The sequence below is a fragment of the Pongo abelii genome, chromosome 21 (genome assembly GCF_028885655.2).
Source record: "Pongo abelii isolate AG06213 chromosome 21, NHGRI_mPonAbe1-v2.0_pri, whole genome shotgun sequence".
NCBI lineage: Eukaryota > Metazoa > Chordata > Mammalia > Primates > Hominidae > Pongo > Pongo abelii.
The window spans coordinates 37,187,409-37,214,948 of record NC_072006.2 but is presented as its reverse complement, the minus strand read 5'-3'; the positions used below and the strand labels follow the sequence as shown (position 1 = coordinate 37,214,948).

Here is a 27,540-nt window from a genome sequence, read left to right as displayed (position 1 = left end):
AAGAGAAGAGGGAAGGAGTCAGATGGCTGTCTGGGAAGAGCCTGCGGACCAGAGGGACCCCCACACAAAGGCCTAGGGTGGTGTTCCAGGAACAGCGGGGGGGCCATGTGGTTGGAGGGGAGTGAGAGATAGGTGGCCAACAATGTGTGATGAGACCCTGGAAGCTACTGTATGGATTTACAGACTTTGGCTTTCATTGGCAATTCCTCTGAAGGCACCAGCTCAGGCATTCCTTCCTCCAGGAAGCCTTCATGAGCCCCAAGCTGCATGAGGTATCACCTCTGAGCTCCCGTAGTCCCTTGGGATTTCCTGTCTCGGAATCTGTGACATGCCAAGCTGTCACTGTGTCTGTGGCTCTGTGAGTCTGTGGGTCTGTCTTCCGCGTGGGGCCCTGAACCTCTGCCTGCTAAGATGGGGAAGAAGGATGGCATTTGCCTTGTTTACCTCCATCATCTCTAAAGCCCTCACCCTACGATGTTCATTCCGATGACTTTAGGCCCTGGACCAGGTTACTCAACCACATCACACTTTTTTAAAAGATAAACTTTTTACTAAAATCTAAACCATGTACACAAAAAGGGGCACAGATCACAAGTATATAGTGTGATGAATTTTTACAAATGGAGCCCTCTCAAAGCCCTCTTTGTGTCCCCTCCAAGTCACTGCCCGCCTGGGGGTGAACACTGTCCTGACCGCTAACTCAGTGCTGAGTCCAGCATGCTCCTGGGGGTCACTAAGTGCAACTGCTGTGTGCTTTACATCGCGGCTTCTTCGCTCCTGTTGTATGAGGCAGTGACTGGGTCTTCTTTGCTGTGTACTACTCGAGTGTGTGAATCCCCACAGTTTGCTTATCCATTTTCCTGTCCAGAGGTGCCTGGGCTTTCCAGGTGTTGGCTATTATGAATGAAGCCGCTATGAACACTCTTGTTTGTGGACATTTTTTTTTCTTTGAGACAGAGTCTTGCTCTGTCACCCAGGCTGGAGTGCAGTGGTGTGATCTCAGCTCACTGCAACCTCCGCCTCCTGGGCTCAAGTGATCGACTGAGCCTCCTGAGTAGCTGGGATTATAGGCATGCACCACCACACCTGGCTAATTTTTGTATTTTTCACAGAGACGGAGTTTCATTATGTTGGCCAGGCTGGTCTCGAACTCGTGACCTCGAGTGATCCTCCCACCTCAGCCTCCCAAAGTGCTGGGAATACAGGCATGAGCCACCACCCAGCTTGGGCCTATGTTTTTATTCTTTATTTCTTTTGGGTAAATAACAAGGAGCAGAATTGCTGGAGCACAGCATGCATGTGCATATTTAGCCATACTCTCTATGGCTATGGTTCCCCCGAGCATTATGCCATTGCATGTGGTCAATGCTGCTACTCCACAGCCTCATCTGTGCTGGGTATCCCCCGTGTTTTTAAGGCATTTGTTTGAAGGAAGAGGAAAGAAAACTAACACTAGTATTTATTCAGCATATACTGTGTACAAGGCGCCTGCTGTATGTGAGCACATCTAGTCACCACAAAGACCCAGTGAGATCAGTGCTGTTATTATTTCCTCTTCTTACACTCAAGGAGCCAAGGCTCAACAAGAGTAAACAGCTTGCCGGATGTCACACAGGAGTCCAGCCAGATCGTCCAACATTCATTGTCTTAACCACTGCCCAGCCTAGCCTCTTGGAAGAGAGGAAAATGCTACCTAGTTGTTTCTGGCCTGCCTCGTCTCTCCTCCTCCTTCCCGATCCCCACCCCACAAGGGACTCTGACACACCCATAAGCTCCCCAGGCATCCCCATATCCCCTCATGCACCAAAGGCAGGTCAGCAATTGGGCTTGCCCACGGGAAGGGGTTCATTAAAATACATATCTCTTGGCCTCACCTTTGGCAACCCTGATTCCACTGACAAGCACCCAGGGGGACGTTTAACAAGCCCCCAAGGCAATATGATGTGCAGCCCTTTTGAGATCCCTGATGAGGGTGATGGGGAGCCAAGGAAGGGATTAGAGCAGGGGAGGGACTTGATGAGGAGAAATAACCCTGGGTATTAGTTCCTAAGAGTAAAGGCACTGGAGCCAAAATTTCTGGGTCCAAATTCTGGCTCTGTCACTCACAATTAAGTGACTCAACTCACAGAGCCACAGTTCTCCCAACTGCAAAATGTGCTCATATTAAAGGTGGTCCTCCTCACCTAATTGGTATGGCTGTAAGGACAGGTATCCTAGAAATGAACTTTAAGGCATCAAGGGAGGGGGGCCAAGGGTGCAGATGGTGGTGAGATCCCTGGGAGGCCTCCCCATGCTACTCGAGCTGTGAGTGGGCTGAGAAGGGAGAAGGCAAGGTAGGTGGGTACTGGTATAAACACAGGTGTGGGGAACATTGCGTGGTCTTCATTTTCCCAGGGTAAGGCTGTCTGGCAGGTCCCGGGGGGTCAATAGCTGTGGGCCCAGAATCGAAGACCTCCCTCTGCTCTTTTCTGACTCTGTGGCCTTGAGCCTCTCTTTCTTGAAAGGAGAACACTGCATTCCACTGCTGAGTGTGGTGTGAAGGAGCGAGGAAGAGACTTGAACTCAGGAAGATAGGGTTCAAGTCCAGCTCCACGTGTGCCACGTGCCCTTGGGCAGGTCACTTCATCTTTCTGAGCCTCTACTTCCTTATCTGGGATTGGAGGATTCTGGGAGGTGAGCAGTGCCCAGCAGACCTCCTATCACTGCCTCCCCAGGGAGTGGGGTCAAGGAGTAGGGCTCCCTTGCCAGTCCAGCCCACATTTTCTGCTCAGGGTGAATCTGGAGGGACTGACCACTCAAAGACTGTTGATATCAGATTAGAGGTCAGAGCATCCAACTCCTTCCTTACTGTAAAGATGAGTAAACTGAGGTTGAGAGAGGAGTTGTGGCTTGTTCAAGGCCACACAGTACCCAAGGCCTGGCAAGAAGCTGGGCCTTCAAACCCTAACAGCTTGTGCCTTGGTTTCCCCATCAGCACACTGAGCCTGGAGAGGGTGGCAGCAAGACTTTAGGTAGCCATAAGTGTGCTGTGGGAACATCCAAGGGGGGGGTTGGGGGCAGAGGGGCGTCTCTGGCACGCCCAGGGCCAGGCATCAGCAGCCCATGGATTACCTCAGCATCTGAACCTGCCAGGCCTCCCTCAAGGCTGCCATTGTCCCAGAGCTGGGGAGACGATTAGTGACGGGATTAGAGCTCATGGTGAGGGACAAGGGAACGGCCCTGGCATCTGGGACAAGGCAAGATGGGCCCTCCTTCCTCTGTGGCATGGGCCTGGGCCAGGCTGGGACAGGGCTTACCTGCCAGGGCCCCATGGCTAGGGAAGCACTGGCCTGATCAGGCCTCTGGCTACGCCACACCACCCACAGACACATGAATGTGCCCAGACACAGATCCACTCACAAAGATGCCCCCAATCTCCCACATCCAGAGCCTCACCCCAGGGAGACAGACATTCTGACACACACACACACACACACACACACACACACACACACCAACAGACATATGGACACACATAGCCACCACCCCCATAATTTCCAGGGCTGGGGCACCAGCTGATCATAGGAGGCCCCGATTACATTTTTTTCCCCATAGTTAAAGGTTTTTTGTTTTTTTTTTGATGGAGTCTTGCTCTGTCACCCAGGCTGGAGTGGTGGTGCGATCACAGTTCACTGCAGCCTCCACCTCCCAGATTCAAGTGATTCTCCTGCCTCAGCCTCCAGAGTAGCTGGGACAACAGGCTTGCACCACCATCCACCATGCCCAACCAATTTTTGTATTTTTAGTAGAGATGGGGTTTCACCATGTTGGCCAGGATGGTCTCCATCTCCTCGTGATCCGCCCGCCTCAGCCTCCCAAAGTGCTGGGATTACAGGCGTGAGCCATTGAACCCAGTCTAGATTTTTTAAAAAGACATTAAGCAAGTGACACTGATTTGCAGGCTCCACTTAGAAGTCCTTTGCAGGAACCCACAGTGCGTGTACGGGGCTGGCGGGTGCCTATGCACCTCCTGGTTGCCCCAATGCAGCCCAAGGCAGAGGCATTATGGCTGTACCCCTGCGGCCCACCACCCACCTCCTCTTCGACATGGATGGCCTGCTTCTGGACACTGAAAGGCTCTGTTCAGTGGTGTTTCAAGACATATATGATCGCTATGAAAACGAATACACTGGGGATGTGAAGTCCCTGGTCATGGGTAAGAAGGCGTTGGAGGTGGCGCAGGTGGTCGTGGACGTCCTGCAGCTCCTGGTGGTGTCCAAGGAAGAGCTGTTGGAAGAAATCCAAGCCAGGCCGAGGGATGTGTTCCCCACCATGGCGCTCATGCCAGGGGGCTGAGAAACTCATCCTCAACCTTCAGAAACACAACATCCCCTTTGCCATGGCCACCAGCTCTGAGTCTGCATCCTTCGAGGTGAAGACAAGCAGGCACAAGAACTCTTCAGCCTGTTCCATCACATTGTGCTGGGAGATGACCCGAAGTGAAGAGCGGCAAGCCCGACCCTGCCATATTCCTGACTTGTGCCAGGAGGTTCTCTCTGCCTCCTCCCATGGAGGAGTGCCTTGTCTTTGAAGATCCAGAGCCTAACCCTGCCCAACGGGGTGGAGGCAACCCTGGCTGCCAGGATGCAGATGGTCATGGTTCCAGATGGAAACTTGAGCGAAGACCTGACCAGAAAGGCCACCCTGGTGCTGAGTTCCCTGCAGGACTTCCAGCCCCAGCTGTTTGGTTTGCCCCACTATGAGTGAGAGGGAGTCTACATGGTGGTCCTCCCAGGCCAATTATGGTCAACACTACTGGGGGAAAGAGAGAGGAAGTCGATAACTCCCACACTGCCCCCTACATCACTAGTGATTTTAGCCTCCTGAAGTCTGCCTTTTCATCCCGTGTTGCCTTGACCCACTCTCTAAAGTATTGATAAGATGTAACTTGACAGTTGAGAGAAAACACAGTAGCCCAGAACAAAGATCAAACTTGAATTACCATCTAAAAAAATCAATCGGATGTATCATATGATAAAGTGAATGTACATACAGACATATATATTAATATGCATGTAGGCATTATATATATATATATATGTAAAATATATGATTTTCCTAAGACAAAATAAAATTATGTTTGTGCTTGTTTCTTTTTTATTTTAGTTTTTCTGAACACTGCCTGGGAAATGTAAACTATCCATATATGTATACACTTCATGTGTGTATGTGTGTATATATATATACACACATACACATATATTTCTATCATATACTGCTTCCTCTTCTTGGTGTTAATGTTAACATTGGATAGAACTGATAAAGTGAGATGGTAGTTCTATCTGATTTACAAATAAACCTGAGTGGGAAAGCCATGTTTTTGATGAGCACTAAGAAATAATTTTCCTTATTAACTAGCATTAAAATTATTTTTGTTACCTCAAAATATCTCTGGATCTTTACTCATTGCCTGACTCTGAGCTGTATCATCAATAGTGCATTTTTCAGCTACTCTTCAACTCTGGAAGCTGTAGATGAACCATAGGAATGCATGTGAAGGGCAGAACAAGCCTCTGGCAAATTCGTTTCCACATCCCTGATGGCTTGTGTATGTGTCTGCACTTTGAATTCTCCTTCAAGCCAGATGCAACATCTTACTGTTTCCTTCATAAATTGATTTAGTTTAATCTTTTGACAGATTTTTTTTTAAAAAAGAATACATTTAAGATGTATTTTAACTTGATTACATGTAAACATAATTTGTGTAAAAAAGGAGTCAGTTTAAAGAATAGCATCAGTGTGAATCCCAGGAGAGGCACTGGGGACAGATATGGCAAATGTCAGGGAGCTGATCCTCACATGAATGAAAGACATAGAAACACCCTTGGCACAGACTATGTGCAAGTGAACATGGGAACACAGACACACACAGACACGGACGGACACCAGGGGCCTTTCACACACAAACCTCCACTCTTGGCCCTGCCTCTGCACAGACCCTCCCACCAGGTCACTCATCCACAGGCTATTTATACACTGATACGTGCACTGGTTCAGGGCCACATAGTTACCTGCCCACACACCAACACAAAAACACTTGTACACATCTCTCTGACTCAAAAATCCACCTGTGGCTAACATTTGTTGAGCACTTACTCTGTGCCAGGCACTGTACTAAGCACATTTTAAGATTTCACTCATGTGATCCTCACAACAACTCTGCTGAGGTTTATCGGGAGAACCAGCCCCCAATATTTCAACATAAGTTCTTTTCTATTTTCCCTAAGTAAAAGAGAAAGAGTACAAAAGAAAGAAATTTTACAGCTGCGTCTCCAGGGGTGACATCACATGTCGGCAGCCTCCATGATGCCCCCGAGCTGCAAAACCAGCAAGTTTTTATTAGCGATTTTCAAAGGGGAGGGAGTGTATGAATAGGGTGTGGGTCACGGAGATCACTTGCTTCAAAGGCAATAAAATATCACAAGACAAACGGGGGCAGAGCAAGATCACAAGGCCAGGGCAAAATTAGAATTACTAATGAGGTTCCATGTTCCACTGGGCACACGTTGTCATTGATAAACATCTTAACAGGAAACAGGGTTCGAGAGCAGACAATCGGTCTGACTAGAATTTCTCCAGGCTGGAATCTCCCAATCCTAACAAGCCTGGGGGCACTGCAGGAAACCAGGGCGTATTTCGTCCCTTTTCTACAACTGCATAAGCCAGACACTCCAGAGCGGCCATTTTAGAGACCTCCCCCTGGGAATGCATTCATTTTCCCAGGGTTATTCCTTGCTGAGAAAAGAATTCAGCGATATTTCTCCTATTCATTTTCTGAAAGAAGAGAAATATGACTCTGTTCTGCCCAGCCCAGCAGGCAGTCAGACTTTATGGTTATCTCCCTTGTTCCCTGAAAATCACTGTTATCCTGTTCTTCTCAAGGTTCCCAGATTTCATATTGTTCAAATACACATGCTTTACAAACAATTTGTGCAGATAACACAATCATCACAGGGTCCTGAGGCGACATACATCCTCAGCTTACGAAGATGACAGGATTAAGAGATTAAAGTAAAGACAGGCACAGGAAATTATAAGAGTATTGATTGGCGAAGTGATAAATGTCCATGAAATCTTCACAACTTATGTTCAGAGATTGCAGTAAAGACAGGCATAAGAAATTATAAAAGTATTAATTTGGGGAACTAACAAATGTCCATGAAATCTTCACAATTTATGTTCTTCTGCCATGGCTTCAGCCGGTCCCTCCATTCGGGTTCCCTGACTTCCCGCAACAGAGGTTGGTACTGCCATCATTCTCATTTTACAGGTGAGGAAACCAAGGCTCAGATTGGTGATGTGACTTGCCCAGGACACACAGCAAAGAGGATGCAGAGGAAGGATTTGAACCCAGGCAAGCTGGCTTCACAGCCCAAATTCCAATCCCAGCTCTGCCTCCTGACTTGCCAGGTGGCTTAAGCCAGTCATTCCACCTCTCTAAGCCTCAATATCATCAGTGAAATGGGGACCTTTCTCACCCCCATCAACTGCTGTGAGAATTAAAGAAGGTGACACAGGGAAGGCTCCTGGGGTAACAGGTTTTAAGTGAATACAGCCATCCTCAAGTTGCCAAGATTTTGCACTTAGCTAAGGTGGGAAGAGCTTTGCCACTTGCTAAACTGTATGACCTTGGACAAGGGAGTTGGCCTCCCTGTGCCTCAATTTCCTCATCTGTAAGGTGGGAATGACACTTGCCCTCCACCCATAGAGTTATTGTGTAGATTAAATGAGATGGTACAAGTAAAGCCCTGGGCATGGCATTGAGCAGGTACTCAATATGTGCCCAAGAACTCCCCCAAGCTGTGACCAGCTGCCCTCCAGATCCCAAGCTGGTCTTAGACCCCAAAACCCACCAAAAGGAAAGAATTGCCACACACAGATTTGTCACTTAAAAAAAGAAAGAGACTGAAGCATCAGATATTTGTAAGAGCCTTTCTCCTGTTTATTGGCAAGGCTCCAGCCCGGGCCTGACCCATTCACTCCTTGTCAAAGGAGGCAGCCACCAGTGGTAGGGGGCCAGGCCCACCTGGCTCCAATCAGGGGATCTCCTCCATGGGGTGTAGGCAGTTGGTGGTAAGCAGGCAGCTGGCAGGAGAGTCCTGCCACAGTCAGCCCAGCTTCAAGTCCAGCATCAGGGCATTCTGGCAAAAGGCAAAGGGGTAGGAGAGCAATGACCAGGGACTACCTAGGCCCAGGGACGAAATGGAACTGGGCCCCTTGTCAGGAAATGGAAACCAGTGTGGTGTTTAAGCAAAAGTTGAAGTAGACTTGCCTTGTGACCCTGGAGAGGTCCCTTCACCTCTCTTACCCTCAATTTTCTCAGCTGTTAAGTGAGGACAAGCACCCCCACCTCCCAGAGCAGAGAGATCAGATAAGAAAAATGTACATTTACCACTCCAAGCTCAAAGGCTGGCATGCAATACAAAGCTAATATTTACTGAGCACTTACTATGTGCCTTTAGGTAAATGATCTTAGTGAAGCATAATAACAGCTCTATGAGGACAATATCTGTATCATCATCTCCATTTTATGCGCCGGAAAATGGAGACACAGACAGAGGTGAAGTAATTGGCCCAAGATGACAGAACAAGAGTAGCAGAGTCCAAGTATCCTTCTATGGAATCCCTGGTCAAGGCGGGTTCTAGGTTCTAAGGGGCAGGATTATACTGATGGCCACCTGCCCTCCCAGGCTCTACCCCTTCCAGTTTGAGAGAGGTAGGCTCTCGCTCATCACTCATTGGCTGACAGTGTTGATTGACATGACCTCCCCCAGCCTCTCCTCTCACCTCCACTATGTCCAGCTCAGCCAGGTTGTAATTCATGGCCAGAAAGTCCGGGAGTGGGAGCCCCACTTGGAGCACATCTGAGAAATAGAGTAAGAGTCATATCAGCCTGACTGCTGTACAATTGATTAAGGAGTGGCAGCCTGGGGTAGGGATAGTGGGAAACAGTGCAGTGATTGATTCATGATGCCTGCCAGCTGTATAAGCAAAGAGCTAATAAGCCTGATTTGTGATGTATTTACATCCCAGGTCAAGATGTGGGGTTATGATATGGGGTCAAGTGTCAGAGCCCAAATTGTGGGAGAGGCATTTGTCTTCAGACAGGTGACATTAAGACTATATTCACTTCAAAGATTCGGCAATTATCTTCCACTCCCTTTTATCTTCCCCCATCTGGGCCCAGTGATCGGGCTCTGAGACCACCCAGGTGGCATCCCTTATTGCTTAAATTGCTTCTTGGCACCATGGTCCAAAGCCTTTTGGAGCCCTCACCATTGACAACTGGGATGTAGGCTTCTTCAAGATATCTGGTGATAAAGTCAGTTAATTCCTTCTCCTGGAGAGAAGAAAGAGAAAACATCCACATTCCATTCAGTCCAATACCATTCAACAGATCTTTTCAGCCCTCTCTGGCTAGGCCTGGGGACCACAGAAGTGAATATTAGACATCAAATGGTTTGTCCAGCTGGCATCAAAAGTGGGCCTGGCCTTTGCTCTGTTTGGACGTAGACTCATGTCCTTCACCTCTGCTTAGTACCTATGACATGTGAGGCTTTGGGCCATGGTGCAGGAACAGGAAAACTCATGAGACAAGAGGTGGCTCTGTGGACCCCACTCCTGATCCTACAGAAACTCAGTAGCTTTGATGAGTCACTCACTTACCACCGCTCTATAGCTGAGTTTCCCCACCTTTGAAAGTGAACTATAATCGCACCTGCTCCCAGGGTTTCCATGAGGATTAAAAGAGTTTGGATAAAGCACATGATCGCAGAGTAAGTGGTGGTGGTGTTGGCACCTCCTGGGGTCAGGTTCTGTGTTGGGCCCTGAGGCTACAGAGACTAATAAAAATAACAGCTTGGCCAACCAAGGCCAACTCAGGCTGCCACTGTTCATGACAATGTTTTTAAAACCAGTCCAGGGAGATGTCCATATTCTATCCAGAAAAGGAAACAGGAATTCAGAGAGGCTAAGGGACTTTCCTAAGCTTACACAGCAAGTCAGGTGCGCCACACCTCACAGTGGCCTTGCTCTGTTCATCTGCCTCCATTTCAGGGCCTCGGCCCTGCAGTTCCAAGGGAGAATAGGCCCAGTCTTGTCCTCACACCTGACCAGCCAAGAGCACTTGGGACACTTACATTGAAGTTGCCAATCGATGAGGACTTCCGGGACAAGCTCAGTAATCTGTGGGGGAGTGGGGAAGCAAGCCAGGCAGGGAGGGGTAAGAACGGTCAGAGCCAGTGGCTCTGGCCCTGGAGAAGGGGGTCCCAAGCACCCCAATGCCTCCCTGATGCAGGAGTCCCCTCTACAGCCTTCAGAGCAGGTGCTCCCGAGTCTGCTTGCCTGCTACCTATGATGGGACACTCACCACCTTTCGTTACAGCACATGATTTCTCAAAGCTCAAACCACTAGACTGGTCCTGACTCTTCCCTCTGGGACCCCCATTTGTGTCTATTGCTCCTGCCCAAGGCCAGCTATGCAGAGGTTTACAGCCCAACTGGGCAGTCTCAGATCCTTGCAGGACACAGAACAGGAGCCCTTCCCCCAGTCCCCTCCCCTGCACAGTCTCCAGGGGAGGCACTAACATATGTTGCCACCAGAACATATGTTGCCACCAGAACAGGCCATGTGATGGCCATCTGGTGGCTCTGCTCAGAATCTATTCTCTATTCCAGTAACACATCCTCCATCTTCCACTCTGATTCCAAGTCATTCAGATGGGCTGAACCCAAAGTCCCTCGGGTGAGTCTATGACCCAGAAGCTGCCTGAGAATTTAGTCAACAAAGTGGGTAGCAAAGTCAAGAGGAAGAAGGAGATAGATTCTCGAGGAGTTCGTTTGTGTGCCTGGATCCAACCACACCTGAAGGCAGAGCTACCCCTAAAGTTAGGCTGGGTGTGGTGGCTCATGCCTGTAATCCCAGCACTTTGGGAGGCTGAGGCGGGCGGATCATGAGGTCAGAAAATCAAGACCACCCTGGCTAACAGGGTGAAACCCCATCTCTACTAAAAATACAAAAAATTAGCCAGGCGTGGTGGTGGGCGCCTGTAGTCTCAGCTACTCTGGAGGTTGAGGCAGGAGAATGGCGTGAACCCGGGAGGCGGAGCTTGCAGTGAGCCAAGATTGCGCCACTGCACTCCAGCCTGGGTGACAGAGCGAGACTCCGTCTCTAAATAAATAAATAAATAAATAAATACCCCTAAAATTTTCAATTATATGAGCCAAGGATTCCCTTTGGGGCTTAAGCCAGTTAAAGTTGGAATTCTCTCTCTTGCAATGGAAAGAATCCTGACATAATTAATCCTGACGTGATTCATTATTAAGGCAAGTACAAGAATTAATAGGGATCGATGTTAAGCTAAGATGTTTGTAGTACCCTCCTCCCAAAGTGTAAGAATGAAATAGGATGATGAATATAATGTATGCAGCTAGTGCCTCACATATAGAGAGAGCTCCATAAATGAATGTTAGTGCCATTAGTATAAGGAAAGGCTTTGTGGAGGAGGTGGCATTTGAGCTGGACCCTGACTCTCAGGTGACATTGGAATGGCATGGGTAAAGGCTTATTAATGGAAAAGGGGGCATGGGCCCATGACCAGATTCACTGTAAAAGAGCCTAGGGGAAGAGTGAGGGTAGAGGTGGAAGAACTTGAGAAGGGCCTTGAGTACCAGGCTAAGATTTGAGAAAAGATTATGCAGACAATGAGGAGCCATTGAGGGTTCTAGAGCAGGAAAAGTAGCTAGAGCAGCCCGGTAGTTGGGGGTGTGCTGGGTGGATCAGCCCGGTAGTGTGGGGTGTGCTAGAGCAGAAGGCCAAATGTGAAGGTAACAGGGATGCCAGCATGGGGCAGCAGGGTCGTACCTGTCCAAAGAGGTGGCCATCTGCAGCCGGTTCTCATGCACTGAGTACTGGACTTTCAGATTGAAGTGCTGGCATGGTGGGGAGGAAGCAGGGAGAAGGCAGTGGGTTCCCCACCATCAGGGCTGGCAAAGCCAGAGACCACCACCCTCCCAGCACCACCACCATTGCCAAGACAAAGCATGGGATCTTCTCTCTGCCCATCCTCAGGAACTGAACCCAGCCATCTCCCCGGTAACGCCAGCCCAGGCTTCTCATCCTTCCTTGTCCTGAGCCAGGGCAGCATCCCCCAAAATACCTGGCACTGTCAGTAGGTCCCTGAACACATCATACTATTGATCCAGGCCTTTGCACATGCTGGAACCTCTGCCTGGGGTGTTCTCTGTCCCCAGTCTCCCTGGTAAGACTCTCTGTCCCCAACCCTTCTCTGGCAAGCTCCTGCTCAACCTTCAAAACATAGCTCAGCTATCACCTCCTCTTGGAAGCCCTTTGTGATTTCCCCAAATTGGATTTGGGATCTCCCTAGGCACCCATAGTCCCTCCAGTGCACTCTTCACTGCCTTTGTAATTGCTGAAGAATGTTGGAGGGAGGAAAGAGAAAGGAAGGACTAAGCCACTGACCCTCCATTTTCTGGGCTTTCCAGCCATTCAAAGGTTCAGTGGCAGAGCCAAGGATCAGACATAATCAAGAGTAACGGATCCCTCTGATTCATGACTTGGCTGTCAACTAAAAGTCCCATCCTCCAGCCTTGAATATCCAAGAGATTGGGAATAAATGGGGAAGGGAACGATTTCCCTCACCACTTCTAGGAGAAAGAGGGACATTGGAGCCTTGCCCCGCCGCCGAGCTGCGAACATCTCCAGGGTGCCGTGGAGGTGTAGCAGGCTCTTGCCCATCTTCATGGTGACCTTGGGAGGCTTCTTTATCTTGATCTGGGTCATCAAGGGCTTTGACTTGGGGTAAGCTACAGCCACCTACAGACACCAGAACACTTCAGTCAGGGCCAGTCCTTAGACTGGTGGCTTCAGTTGAAATAAGGGGTCCCCCAAGACATAGGTAATTTCTACGTTGGACACAGGAAGTACAACATGCAAAGGCCAGGATGTGTTTATCAGGAAAGAAAAGAAACAAAATACACAATTTGGCTATTCTCTATTGGACAGAAAGTACAATGCACAAAAGTAGACCTGTTTTCTATGTTGGACCCAAAAAGTACTTTATGAAGAAAAGATGTTTCAGCATTGGACAAGGAATATGTGGCATGAAAAAGCTGTCTCCCAAGTCCCACTGCAGGACAGACTGGAGGACAATAGGGCAGGACAGGGAGCAGTGGTGATGGGGAGGTGGGGCACTCACTTCAGGAATGAAGCCAGCCAATGTCTCGGTGGTTTGTGGGGGCAGCTCACCAATCTACAAAATAAAAGTCAAGGTTAGGGTTGCTGGAGTCCTCCCTGGCCCATCCTAACAAACATCTCCACTGACTTAATAAGGTGTACCCTTTGAGGCTCCCTTCCTCACAATACTTACATTCTGAGTTTTACTAAATATTGTGCTTTCTGGGTAGCCCAGGTGATGACTTACACATTTCAATGCTCATAACTCTTAGCACAAGGTCAAATGCTAAGAAAATGTTGTTGGATGAAAAAGCAGGAAGATAGATGGGAGAATGGGTAGATGTGATGGGTAAAGGGGATGGGTAGACATATTTGGAGATGAATAGACAGATGGATGGGGAAATGGATAAACAGAAGAGTGGGTAAATGGGTGGGAGGATGATGAATGGATGGATGGGTAGGTGGAAATCTAGGGAAGAATACATGGATGGATGAGGTGTGGATGGAAAGATGGGTGGGTGGATGAATGAAAGGAATGGTGGATAGGACGATGAGTGGATGGGAAGATGGTGGTGTAGAATGATAAATGGATGGGAAAATAGACGAATGGACTGATGGATGGGAGGATGGATGGAAAGGTACATGGATGAATGGTAAACAGATGGTTGGGAAGATGAATGGATAGATCAGTGGGGAATGAATGGACATGTGGGTGGATGGTTGAATGGATGGATGGATGGATGGCTGAATGAGTGGATGAGTAGGAGGATGGATAAAGGAAAGTTGGGTGGATGTAGTGGTGTTTGGGTGGTAAATGGCAGGTGCATACATTCATTCATTCAACAGTATCAGACTTTATAGTAGGTGTTATGTGGATGATATGAAGGGATGCTAGTTGGAAGGACAGAACCTAGGGCATGAATATGTGACAGCTAGAAAGATGGGTGGGTGGGTGACTTGGATAAAAGGAAGGTGGATGGATAGCCAAGACATTAGAGATGTAGGTCGATAAATGGTTGGTTGTACGGACAGATGGATGTACAGATGAGTAGACGGTAGTTACATGGACAGAGGGATGGTGGATAGTGAGATGAACTGCTGAGAAAACTCAAATCAGTCCTGCATCTTCCAGTCCTAGTGTTGCCCACAAGGCCAGGATAATTTTCACGATAGAAAAACTAGGCAGGGACTGCATTGTAATGGACAGAGGCAGATGGAAATGGGGAACTGGACAGCTCACCATCATATCCTGGACATTGACATGAAAGGACTTCTGCAGAAGGGCAAGCTCTGCGGAGAGGAAGGTGGCTGGGAGCAGCAGCTGCGACGAGCCTTTGGCATAACCTTCAGGGAACGCGAGGGCCTCCCCGGCATCAGCAAGCTTGATGGTTTTGCCCTTCTGCTGCTGCACCACAGGCTATGGGGCAGCGAGAGGGAGACACTCAGCCTTGGCCGAGAGGGATGGTAGGCCAGGAGTGTCTCAGTCCTCCAAGCAAATGGGGCTCCAGCCAAACCCAAAGTCAACAAATCGTTAAATGTTATTAATAGAACCACAACGAGCTACAGTGGGCCAACTCTCCCAGTGTACAGGTGGGTAGACTGAGGCCTGGGAGGATAAGGGAGCCAGTCACTAAACCACGGGCACTTTCTCCTAGCACTGCTTTAGTAGCCTCAGTTGCTCTGAGTGGTTGGAGCCTTCATTTATTCAGAACATGATTTCTGCCTTGTTCTCAAGAGAAAGAGGCAGGCGGAAATTGACAGGGGGCATGTAAGAATCCTGCTGGAGGAAGACTTCACAGGGAGGTGACATCTTGGCATTTTACTTCACGTTCCTGGAAGATGCATCTCACCTCTTCGCCTGGAGCTCTGGAGATCTGGGTGAGGGCCCAACTCTGACACCAACTCACTGCAGGACCCTAGCCCAGCCCTACCCTCCCCCAAGGTCTCAACGTTCCCATCTGTAAAATGGCAGGGTACAACTGGGTGAGGGTGAGGTGAGGGTGGTGGGGAATGCTGTGCTCAAGATCTCAGGAGGCCAGGTAATGGAGCTGGTGAGGGACGTGGGGTCTCTTCCCTGCCTTGTGCTGTCTTGCTGTGTGGCCTTGGGTAGGTCACTGCTCTTGCCTGTGCCTGGACCTCCTCAGCCATTCACTGGGGACAATATTTGTTCAATCACTAGGAGAAGCAAACAGCCTATCAGGGAACATGAGTGTGAAGTCAGCAGCCCCAGAAGCCAGCTAGGGCACCGAAGGTTCGCGTTTAGAGCAGAAAGAGGGAGAGGCCCAGGGTCCACAAACACCCACATGGCATTGGCCTCCAGGGCTTGAGGGGCCTCCCTCCCTCCACAGCCCTAGTCCAGCCACCTGTCCTGGCATAAGCAGCACCCACTACCCAGACCAGTGAGCCTGAGACCCCAGCTCCCAGGTGGCCCCACGCGCTTACACTGAAGTCCAGTTGGATGTAGCTGGCTGTGGTGGCTGGTGTGGACGTCAGGACATATTTGACGGTGCCCATCTGGCCCACAGGCATGGGGTCTGTGTGAAAAGGAGGTTCCACTCAAAGAGGCACCAACCCCAGGAACAGCCCAGAGAAGCTGGCACCAGCCAGCTGCTACCTGCGCCTGGCCCTCCATGTGACTCAAGGCAAATTGCTTAGCACCTCTGGGCCTCTATAACTTCATCTGTAGAATAGAGGCCATGGTTCCTGGCCTGGAAAATCACATCACTCAGCCAGCACAGAGCTTGAGAGTTCACCAAAGGCCATCACTACTTGGACCTTGCAACAGACTGGCGTGGTCAGGATTATCAGCTCTATTTCACAGCTAAGCAAACCGAGGCTGAGAAGAGTGAAGCAACTTTTCCCATTCCACACTGCTGGGGACATGAATGAGTTTTCTTCAGTTCCAGTCACTGAGGTTTCCTCTCTCCCACATTGGGACCCAAAATGGAACCCCAAAATGATGGAGGCAGTATATCCCCTCAGCAAAGGTGATTCAGGCATTACCACCATCGGGATCACTACATATGCACGAGGCTTGTGGATGAGCAAAGAAGGGCTGCTGTCTTTGGAGTCTTGTGGGGTTCAGGATGCAATAGAGAATAGGGAGATGAGAGAAAAGGAACCCAGATTCCCTGGAGACTTCAGGCTTCCCATTGGGACAGCGGGGGATGAACATCATGACCTCAAGCCTCCTCTAGTCCCAAGGCTGGGCTGGAAGCAGCCACTAGGATGGGGAATGGGATATCAAAGTCCATCTATCCTGATGTCCCTAGGTAGGGGCAAGGTGTGGGTAGGGCTACACTCACCACTGAGGTTGGTCCACTTCCTGTTCACATACACCAGGACTGCATCGATGGCAGGACACATCTGGAAGCAGAGAAGGCACTGGGCTGAGAGGGTCCCTGCATGGAGAGCCTCCACACAGCTGAATGGTACTCCATGGGCCATCCCAAGAGCCCCAGTGGGACAGGGACTGGGGAGAAAACTGAGGTCCCAAGTCCCACAGAAAGTCAATGGCAGAGCCCGGACTAGAGTCCAGATCTGTTGACCAAATCAAAGTCTGCAAAAATTAGCCGGGACTCTTTCCCTGAGACTGGACATCAAAGCACGGTTGGCAAGCTGTGCATGCAGGCTGTCATTTTCTCCTCCTCTGTTCATGGCAGACATCACTAGATGATTGTGGCACTTTCTTCCACTGAGCCAGCCACAGTCTCAGAACCCTTCCCAGCCACTATCAGCCAATCAGGATCAGCACCCAACATTAAATGCATTTGCCAGCCCTGGCCTAAGCAGTCCCAGCAACAAGGGGTGGAGGCTTTCTCTGGGCCACTCACCAGCCCAGGGAGGACCTTGTGCAGGGTGCTGTCCAGGAACTTGTTGACCACCTTGGGGAGCATGCTAGATGGATACAGGCACCGAGGATAGGTGGGCAGGTGCACCAGTGCAGGAATTTAGGCACAGGACATGAAGGGGCATGGTTAAGGAAGTTCCATGGCTCAGGAAGTGATATGCTGGGGGGTATAGCAATATGGACCGGCCTTCCTCCCCAGCCACAGAACCCCTCACTTGCTAGGCAGGTTGGTCTTCACATTGACCAGGATGACCTCACAGCCCTCACTCTTGAACACTGGGAGGCCCGTCTCCTCATCCCGCAGAAGCCGGTTGGTGGCTGTGATGTTCAGGGCCACGATGATCTCCATGTTCCCTCCCATGAAGCTGGAGGACAGAGCCGGCGGGCACCATGGGCATCTCTGCCATGGTGTCCACTCTCCCTGCCTTCTCTTTGCTCACAATCTCAGCAGCTGAGAGGGGGAAAGGGTAGGAGACCACCCTTACAAGACAGAAAAGGGGATGGGACCTGCCCCAGGTCACACAACCAGCTTTTCTCCCTCCCTCCTTGTTTTGGTGAACCCCTACACATCCTTTAAAATCTGCTTTGCTGTCATTGCCTCCCCAAAACCTTTTCTGACCATCCCCCACCACTGCTCAATGCTTCCTCTGTCCTAGACCTGTCACTCAGTCTGTGATTGTGCTTATGTCTGGTTCCTGACAAAGGTAGGGACCAAGTCTACATCATCCCAGATTACAACACTCAGATGGTACACAGTAGGCACTCAATAAATGTGCATGTAAGGATGAGACAGGAAGGCTGTTCTCCTCCCTGCTGCCCCTCCCCTGCCACACTCACCTCTTGCCAGTGATGGTCATGTCTGTGGACACACATTGGAAGATGCCCACTCCAGGTACAAAGTTCAGTGTGATGACGGGCAGCTGGACATCCTTCACCTTCAAACTGGGAGGGGACAGGTAGCCACACCAATAAGATCTGAGCAGGCAAGACCTAGGACCTCCACCCACTTCTCTACCACTTTACTGGGAGGCCTTTCGATAACTCCAGCCCCCTATCCCATGTCATGGGGGTAAGCCTGCCACATGGGGCCATTATGAAATGCAAACAAAAGGCTGGACATGAGTCAATTTGTATACAGAAAGCACTCATTATATGGGAGGTGGGACACATGGCTGACTCTGTGTGACCTTGGGCTGTGTCATTTCCTTATGTGGGCCTCAATTTCCCCATCAACAAAATGGGAGACTTGCTTAGATCAGGGTTTCTCAAAAGTGGCACTATCCATATTTCGGGCAGGATAATTCTTTGTCATGAGGCTGATTTGTGCATTACTGGATGTCTAATAGCATCTCTGACCTCAGCCCACTAGATGCCAGTAGCATTTCACCAGTCCCTGCAACTTGTGACAATGAAAAATGTCTCTGGACATTGCCAAATGTCTTCTTGGAGGCAAAATCACCCCTGTTTGAGAATCACCAGTTGAGATCCAGGGTAACAAAAGATGTGGCACACATACCCCCACTTGCCCATCCTGAGCTCTTGGCAGACATTGCTAGTTGATCACAGTCCTAGTTCCTGCCGAGTGCAGATAGTGCCTCAGAGCCCTCCCAAGTGTATCGTTTCAGGCAGCCTCAACTGATCAATCTCATGTGGCACTGGCAGAGGAACCAATTTCCTCTTGTCATTAGATGACTGTTGATGCCTTTCCAGCTCTACCATTTGAGGATGTTTTCATTTAATTTCACGTGCATTCAGTGAGCTCATGTTGCACGCAGAGTTGAAATTTGACTTTCCAACCTCATTTCCTCCTCAAAATGACCCTGCTCACTACAAAGCAGAAATTGTCCCCACTGAATGGCTGAGGAGGTCCAGGCACAGGCAGGAGCAGTGACCTACCCAAGGCCACACAGCAAGACAGCACAAGGCAGGGAAGAGACCCTACATCCCTCACCAGCTTTATTACCTGGCCTCCTAAGATCTTGGACCCAGCATTCCCCACCACCCTCTGCCCAGACCACCACCCTCCAGCTCCCCTCCCCCACTCACTTGGTGATACCCTTGATAGGTTTCATCCCTGGCTGTTTCTTGCCTGCCTCGGCTGCCATCTTCTCCAGGATATGACTCTCATCCATGGCGCTCTGGACCTCTGGAGTGGAGACACTTAGTTGAAGAGATTATCCCTGGGCCAATCACTCAGGTATCCCAGGCCACTCATAGTCACTGTGCCTCACCCTGGGCTGGATGATGGCAGAGACCCAGAGATGAGTCCCACAGTGCCCCAGCCTAATGGGGGAAGATGGTCACCAGCAATGACAGTAACAAGCTGTAGAAGCCGCACAAGGGTTTAGGCAGGAAGAGAAGAGCTGGGGAGGGCTTCCAGGAGGAGGTGATAGATCAGTTGGTCCTTGAAAGAGGAATAGTAATTTTCAGCAGGAAGCAAAGGGATAAAAGGTATCAGTCTGGGCAGAGGGCACAGCAAATGCAAAGGTGGGTGGGAGAGAAGGTGGCACAGTTGGGGGAAGAGGATAGATTCAGCATGGGTGGAGGGTGAGGACAGACACGACAGAGAAACTGGAGCAGTTTGCAGGGGGCATGTAGTGAAGCTCTTGAACCCTAGGGTACTGACTTTATCCTGTGGACCAGCCACTCCCAAGCCTAGGTGATTAGGGGACTCCTCTGGGGACTTGAATGCAGATTTTGGGCCTGAAGCAGAGAAATTCTGATTCCCCAAACCTAGAGGACCCAACCCCAAGTAACACCCCGCCAGAAACACATCCATTATGGTCACAAGCTAATTCCAGAGAGGGGACGAACACTGAGTTGGTAGAACAGTCATTAGCCTTTTGTACCTGGATGTGACTCAGTTTCCCTTGTGCTAGTGGAGTGGGGGATGGAGGTGGAAAACACATTTTACTAAGGTCTCCTCCAAGAGATTTTAATCTCACATTTTATTCTATCCTGCTAGGGACAGACTGGTCACCCTATTTTACATTTCTTTACATTTCACCTTTACAGATGAGCAAACAGCAACACAGTGAGGCCAAGTAACTTGCCTGAGGTCACACAGCAAGTTGTTGCTGGGATTTGACCCTTGTCTGTCACTCCCACAGCCCACTTGTGGCTAAAACCCCTGCCATCAGGAACAAGGAGAGACTCCAAAGGAGCAGGATTTTCAGCTCTGCCTCTAACTTGCGGGGGGAGCATGGGAAAATCATCCCATTTTCTCTGGTCCTTGGTTTCTCCCCTCTGTAAAGTGGGAGAATAATAATAACGCTTGCTTATAAGTTTACTTGGAGCTCACAGGATGCTCCAGGATGTGCGAACATGAGCAGTGACTACCTACCACCTACCCCAAGCACTGCCTCCCAGCCGCACGCCCGGGGCCCACAAGCTCACCGCGGTTCATGATGTCCATGCCCAACCTCAGCAGTGCCCCAGGGTCAGCTCGCGTGCCAGTCAGCAGGCTGCAGAGGGCCAGGCACAGGATCCTCAGCATGGCGCCACCTGTGCCAAGCGGCCTGAATTGGGTGCAGCCCACGAGACCCTGGTTTCCTTAGGGACCTCCTGTCTCAGAGCAGATTGAGCCCCCTGGATGTTTCTGGGGTCCAAGAGCCTTTGGACTCCAGCCAGTTCAGCAAACATGAGCACTGCCCTCTCCCAAGGGATAGAGGAACCCCCAGATTAAACACAGGTCCTCGAGCCACCCCCAGGTAGCTCATTTCCCTCTGTAAGCCTCAGTTTCCCCATGAGCATGATGTGTTCTGACCAGCCTGCAAGATGGGGTGGAGGAAGGTTCAACTGCAGTTTTTCATGGGTTCAAGGGCGGCTCAATGCTAGAGCCATAGAAAGAATTCCAGACCTTCCTTGAGCCCCACACTGCATTGTGGGAGTGGGGAGCCCTGTGTCCCCACCTTGACCCTACAGCCAGTGGCCCTCCCCACCTCTTCCAGCTCAGCTCGCTTCCATGTGGAACTCAGAAAGCTCAACTCTGAGCCCTGAAAGGCCTCTTGAGACATCACCTCACCGATAGAGAAACTGAGGCACAGACATTAGGTCTCCTAGCATAAGGACCTCCCACCCCAGACCTTTTCAGGTTCCCAGGAAGCCCTACCCCACCCCAGGCCCATAGAAATCCTTCCCTCTTACTTACCAAGACCTGAAACTCTCCCAACCAAAGGCCAAGTGTATATTTCAGTTTTGAGCTTTGGCTGAAAAGAATGAAGGCAGGGCCCATGGGAGCAGCGCCTGTGTCCACCCAGAGAGGGGAGTTTCCCACCAGACTCTCTCTTGCCCTCAGCAGGCTAAGTCATTGAGGGCTCCCCTAATGCACAAACTAAGATGGGCCCTTACCATGGGCCTGCCTTCCCAGTCCAAGCCAATGCCTGCATTCATTCACTCATTCACTCATTCATTCATTCGGCTCACATCTATTGAGTGTCTTCTCTGTGCCAAGCAGATCGGGCTTGTCTCTTTTATCTCTGTGACAGCGACAGCCCTGCTCCTCCAAATCCTAAAGTCTGGCGGGGAACGAGAAGCAATAGGGTGGGAAATGGGATAAAGGGGTCAGGGACGGACTCTCTACGGAAGAGACATTTAGGCTGAGACCTGAGGGATGAAAAGGAGCTTAAGTATCGAGAAGCGTTCAAGCCAATAGTCAATATTCACTAAATGGAAGATATATCTGGGCTTAAAATAATCCACAGTAGCACTTCTCGACTGCTGCGAATGCACAGGTGCATGCCATGACATGTGCTCACATCCCTGCACACCCCATGTCAAATCTCTTTAAAAATCATCCCCAACGGGGCTGTGAAATTCTGAGCCAGGCAACAGAGCTGGGAGGGGCTTGGTGAAGGTCTCCTCCAGCCCCAGCCCCAACTCACAGACGGGGTGACTGAGCCTCACCCCAGTCTCCCGTCCCCAGGCCAGAACTGATGCCAGGCGTTAGGGTCACTCAGGGCAGGGTCTTTTTTTGCCCTTTCAGAATAATAAGCGGCTTCAGGTAACATGGCCATGTGGGTATCTCTGGGACAAATGGCTAATGCTAGGGTTTTGTTTCTGAATGTGCTTGTCCTAAGCTGTCCCTCCCTTTTAGAATGCCTTCCCTCCATCCATCTATCACCAGCTCAATCCTCAAGTCCTAATTTCAGCCCTTGCCTTGTCTACCAGGAAGCCTCCCTCAACCCCCGACTGTCCCGAGCCTCAAAAATCACAAATTGAACCTGATCGTGCAAATAATCCACCCTACCTGTGATGAGTGTTTCCTGCTACCCCCAACCACTCCCATCCTTTGCTCATGGTTTCCCCCACCAGAAGTCCCTTTCTCCCTCTCTCTGCCTGGCACATATTCCCACTCCTGGGTGCCCAGCTCGGCTCTGAGCTCTTGCAAAGCGGAGCCTGGGGTTTCCCTCCCTAGTCTCCCTTCAACCTCAGATGGAACCCAAGGAGACCCATTGGATGTGCTGTCTCCTTGATCTTTCCTTACTCCTACAGCATCGGAAAATTGCAATGCCCAGTGATCACCTGTGAGGTGGGGAGCACTGGATGGGGGTCAGGACATAGATCCAAGCCCTGGCCCTGCCACCCATTTGCTGTGTGACCTCAGGCAAGTCTCTTTCCCTCTCTGGGCCTCAGTTTTCTCATCTGTAAAATGACAAAGCTGGATAAGACACTCTCTGAGGAGAATTCCACAGGGGGGGACTGTCCTTACCTTGCTGAGCTTGGGGAAGTTCTGCAGATGACTGACTCCTGCCTCCTGACCCTGAGCTGAAGAAGCCCTTATATTCGGGAGCCTGATTAGTGGCTTGGAATAATTAAGGGCTTAATAAGGCCCAGATAATTATCTAGAGGCTTGAAGAACAGGAGCCCTATTGCTCACGTGACATTTCAGTGTGTTCCAATGTAAATAGCATGGAAGACAAGAGTGGCTGGGAATCCTGGTGGCCACATGAGGGCGGGTACCAGGGGCAGGATGTGGCTGCCCAAGCGACCATCAGTGTTCACACTGTCCCTTTTCCTAGACCCAGCACCTCCCACAAGTCTGGGCACACAGAGGGCATGCATTTGTTTCTTCAAGAAACATTTATTGAGCACCTACTGTGTGCCACACCTGTGCAGTGAACAGGCAGTTGGGGTTCCTGCCCTGAGAGAGTTCTTGGAGGCCAAAGGGGGAGACAGGCACTGTGCAAGTCAACAACCACAAAGCCTCTCGTTCCCGAGGGAGGCAAGGGTGATGACAGCCACTAAACCAGAGAGATGGGAGAGAGATGAAAGAACAGGGTGATCATCAGAACCTGGAGACCCGTGAGCAAGGGTTGTTGGAGCTGATACCGGGGGTAAGCAAAACGAGCTCGGCAAGACAGGGGCAAGGTGTTTCAGGCAGGGGCCAGCAAGTGCACAAGGCTTAGGAGATGCTGGCTAAGCCCACTGGGGCTTGTGTCCCCCAAGGTTCATTCACAGGTGACACAAGGAGCTAATGGCAAAGTGAGGTGTCTTCAAAGGGACCCCCTGAAGATGCTACCATGCAGTACCAGCTGGGGGGGTGCTTTCTGTCAAGGTCCAAACCTGGGAGAAATGAAGGTGGGGGTGACTTCAGAGGCACAGGGGGAGCCGGCCACAGACCTGGGACCAGGCCTTGGGGCTTCCAGCCTCTGTTCTGCCCATCATGAGCTTCTTGGGCAGGCTTGGCTCAGAGGCCCCTTGAGGGCTTTTGTGCTTGAGGAACAGTCCCCGGGAGGCTGCTGGGGGCCTGGGGTTTTCCTTTCCCATCCCACACGGACTCCACAGGCCCAGGAAGATGGAGGAAGCCACTGTGCTCGCGTGCACCTGGGGCCACTGAGGCCAGAGGGGAGTGAGGGCCTGCCAGAGGTCACATGCTGCGGCTGAAGCCAGGCTGGGAAGGGTGAGAGCAGGACCCAGGGTGGCCAGATAGTCCCTACTCTGATCCAGGCCCTGAGGTGCAGGATCCAGATCCACAGATAGCATTGTCTTATCCCTGCTGACCCGCCCCCAACAGACAGGCAGGTCTTGCATCCTCTCTCACCACCCACAAATCCACCCCAGTGCACCTTGACTGCAGTTGCCTGGCTCTCCCTGCCTTCCACCAGGGCGGAGTGTATTTGGGGTGGAGAGCAGAAAGGACATGGGGTGGGTGAAACAGGAGAAGCCCCTTGAATGGGTTTAGGGACCTGAACACCAGTCCCAGCCACTTCCCTCACAAGCTGTGTGGCCTTGGGCAGCTCCCTCAACCTCTCTGGGCCACTTCTGTTTAATCCTCTTTATGATGGATGAGAGGGTAGAACTCTATGCTGCTGACAATAACAGTAGGACCCATTTACTGTGCATTCCCCCTGTACCAGGCATCACGCTAAGTGTTTATTTACACTCACCCATTTAATCCTCAGAACTACCCTATGAGGCAGGCACTTCAGCAATTTTCCCCATTTTATAGCTAGAGAAACTAAGGCTCAGAGAGGTCGAGTCATTTGCCCAAGGTCATACAGCGAGTGAATGGCACAGCTAGGGGTTGAATGTGGATCCAAGGGCTCCAGAGCCCAGGCCAACACCTGCCAAGGCATACTCAGCAGGGTTCCTCTCTTCTCCCGAGCCCCAGCATTGCCCTGCCTGGCTGCTTATAACACCCTCCTTACCCCCAGCTCTAAATTCAGCCAGCTTCCAGGACCAGCTGAGGCTCCTTCCTCCAGGGAGCCTTCCCTAGCCTCCTTTCCTCTCTCTAACTCTCAGACACTAGAGACTGGGCCAGTCCTGAAGCTCAGTGTCATCTTTTCCCTTCCCCACTGACCCTCTGGGGACCCAACACAGGGGACTCCAAGTCTAGCAGCCCCCACCTGCCTATGAGGATGGGGCTCTCCACACGGCCTGTCCAGGGCTTAGGGTTGAGGCAAGCCTGGGCCAGAGCTCCACCATGTATGTGTGCAAATAGCTCACTCACCACACATTTATTATGCATTTGTTGTATGCTGGGCTCTGGGAGGGGTCAGGGAGGTGTGGTGGGGAAGGAAGCCACGGACACCAGTAACCATGGTGTGCAATCAAAGGGCATCACAGTGACTGGGGAGGAGGGGTTTGGAGACTGAAACAAGGCAGGCAGGTCACCCCATGCTGTGGCCAGGGGAGACTGCATCTGAGCTGCTGCGTGGGGGTAAACAGGCTCCGGTAAAGACATCCCATGTTGGGCAAAGAGCCTAGTGAGGAAATATGCAGAGTAGACATTCAGGGCAAAGAGTGGCCATGCAAGTGGACAAGTGAGAGATTTGCAAAGGCACCTGACCTGGGAAAACACAGTCCTTTTCTTCTCTGCCCCACTGTGTCGGTTAGCAATTTATTACTGCCTCTCAGCTCCAAAAGCACCCTTCAGTGTGTGTTCCATGATAAGCAATGGGACTCATTTAAGCATTTCTCCTTTAAAGTGAGCGTGATGTCAACCTTTCTTAGGAGAGGGCAGTACAAGAGGAAGAGGCTTCCTGCAATTTCCAGTGTGGGTTGGAGTTGGCTATGTGAGTGTGTGCAGGTGAAGCCTATCCCAGCCATGGGTCCAGAACTCAATCCCTCTGCCAACTTGCAACCTCAGCCTGGGGCCAGCCCTTCCAAACAGAAATCAGAGCTACTCCCCATGCCCCCACCCATCTGGCCCAACTCCTCTGAAGGCCTCTTGCCCATGCCAATGCCCAGACTCCTCCATAAGTAGCCCCACGTTACCTCTATCCAGTCGGCTGTAGTCCAGAGAGCCACACCCTGAGCTGCTCCATGTGCAAGCCACACCCCAGCCCTCCCCTCTTTTGTCACCCCACGCTACTTGCACACTGGGTCCCAAGATCTTAGTTTCCTGTTGTTTGCCCAGCAACTCTAGGCCAGCTCACTCCATCTCCAACCTGGCCACACCAGTCAATATCTGTGCTATCCACTAGGCTGAGCAATGCCTTCTCCAATGAGTCCTGAAGCCCTTCCGAGTCTGTCTTTCCTTGGGTACTCTCCCTCAGCCCTAGAGGACCATATAGAGTTTCCTTATGTCTTGCAGTGACTCTTTTATCATAGTTAATAACTCTTCATATTAAACTTCCCCTGTTTGAGCTCCTGTGTGGTTTCTGTCTTCTAACTGGACTCAGACTGCTACACCCATCTGTCCCTCTCAGCAGCCAGAGCCCAGCAGGCACCTAACTGAATGACCAAAGGGTGTCCCTTAGGATTAGGGCAACTCTCTTTGGACAGACCACCAGCTTCCTTCTGGGCAAGGAGCTTCACTCAGGCATTTTCATCCCCCCTTCTCCTAAAAGAATATATATTATTGAAATAGGTACATCATGGGTACAAACAAAGCCTGGCTGGTTGGAAAAAAATGACTGAATAAATGGGCAGGCAGATGGATGGATGGATGGATGGATGGATGGATGGATGGATGACGAACAAATGGATGGTTATATGGATTGATGGGTAGTGAGTAGATGGATGGATGATGGACAAATGGATGGATGGTTATATGGATTGATGGGTGGGTGGGTGGATGGATGGATGGATGGATGGATGAACAAATGGATGGATGGTTACATGGATTGATGGGTAGTGAGTAGGTGGATGCATGGATGGATGGATGATGAACAAATGGATGGTTATATGGATTGATGGGTAGTGAATAGATGGATGGATGAATGGATGATGGACAAGTGGATGGATGGTTATATGGATTGATGGGTGGGTGGATGGATGGATGGATGAACAAATGGATGGATAGTTATATGGATTGATGGATAGTGAGTAGGTGGATGGATGAATGGATGATGGACAAATGGATGGATGGTTATATGGATTGATGGGTGGGTGGGTGGATGGATGGATGGAGGGATGGATGGATGAACAAATGTATGGATGGTTACATGGATTGATGGGTAGTGAGTAGGTGGATGCATGGTTGGATGGATGGATGATAGACAAATGGAGTGATGGTTACATAGATTGATGGGTGGGTGTGTGGATGGATGGTTATATGGATTGATGGGTGGGTGGATGGATGGATGGATGGATGGATAGATAGATGGATCACTGGACTGACATATTGAGCTCATAATCTTTTCCTAGGTTATTAACTTCCTTTATGGACTATGGCTCTGTCTTAAGTTTTTTGTCTCTCTCATACTCCAGACCACTCTGAGTGCCTGGGTCTCCCTCCCTCACTTCTAGAGCTCAGCCTATTTTAACCCTCAATAAAAGTAGGATGAATGCATTAATTAACCAAATAACCAAATGAAATACAAGTCACATTGTCCTGAGCAAAATCATGGAGGTGGATTTTCCAACCTGCCCCTTGCCACTCTCTCAGTACCACCCCCAACCTGTTCTCCACCATCAAGCCCCCGGGCTTGGTCCAGTCCCTTCAATCTCTCATGGTGGAAACTTTAGGAATGAACCTGAAGCCTCACAGGAAGAGTGGCTAGGATCACAC

At 50.5% G+C, this 27,540-nt stretch overlaps 1 protein-coding gene and 1 pseudogene across 1 annotated transcript; one reads left to right on the top strand and one right to left on the bottom strand.

Annotated features, from left to right (window-relative positions):
* Nucleotides 1–4,044: 4,044 nt before the first annotated feature.
* Nucleotides 4,045–4,746, top strand: LOC100460168 (pseudouridine-5'-phosphatase-like; annotated as a pseudogene).
* Nucleotides 4,747–8,147: 3,401 nt separating this feature from the next.
* Nucleotides 8,148–20,580, bottom strand: BPIFB6 (BPI fold containing family B member 6). Its single transcript, XM_002834571.3, has 15 exons — nucleotides 20,484–20,580; nucleotides 19,131–19,230; nucleotides 17,922–18,026; nucleotides 17,300–17,449; nucleotides 17,068–17,131; nucleotides 16,540–16,600; nucleotides 15,677–15,768; nucleotides 14,475–14,651; nucleotides 13,257–13,310; nucleotides 12,701–12,874; nucleotides 11,903–11,970; nucleotides 10,179–10,224; nucleotides 9,316–9,379; nucleotides 8,827–8,903; nucleotides 8,148–8,180 (listed from the first exon to the last, which is right to left on the bottom strand). Exons 1-15 carry the CDS (start codon nucleotides 20,578–20,580, stop codon nucleotides 8,148–8,150), a joined length of 1,362 nt encoding a protein of 453 aa, XP_002834617.3.
* Nucleotides 20,581–27,540: the final 6,960 nt, after the last annotated feature.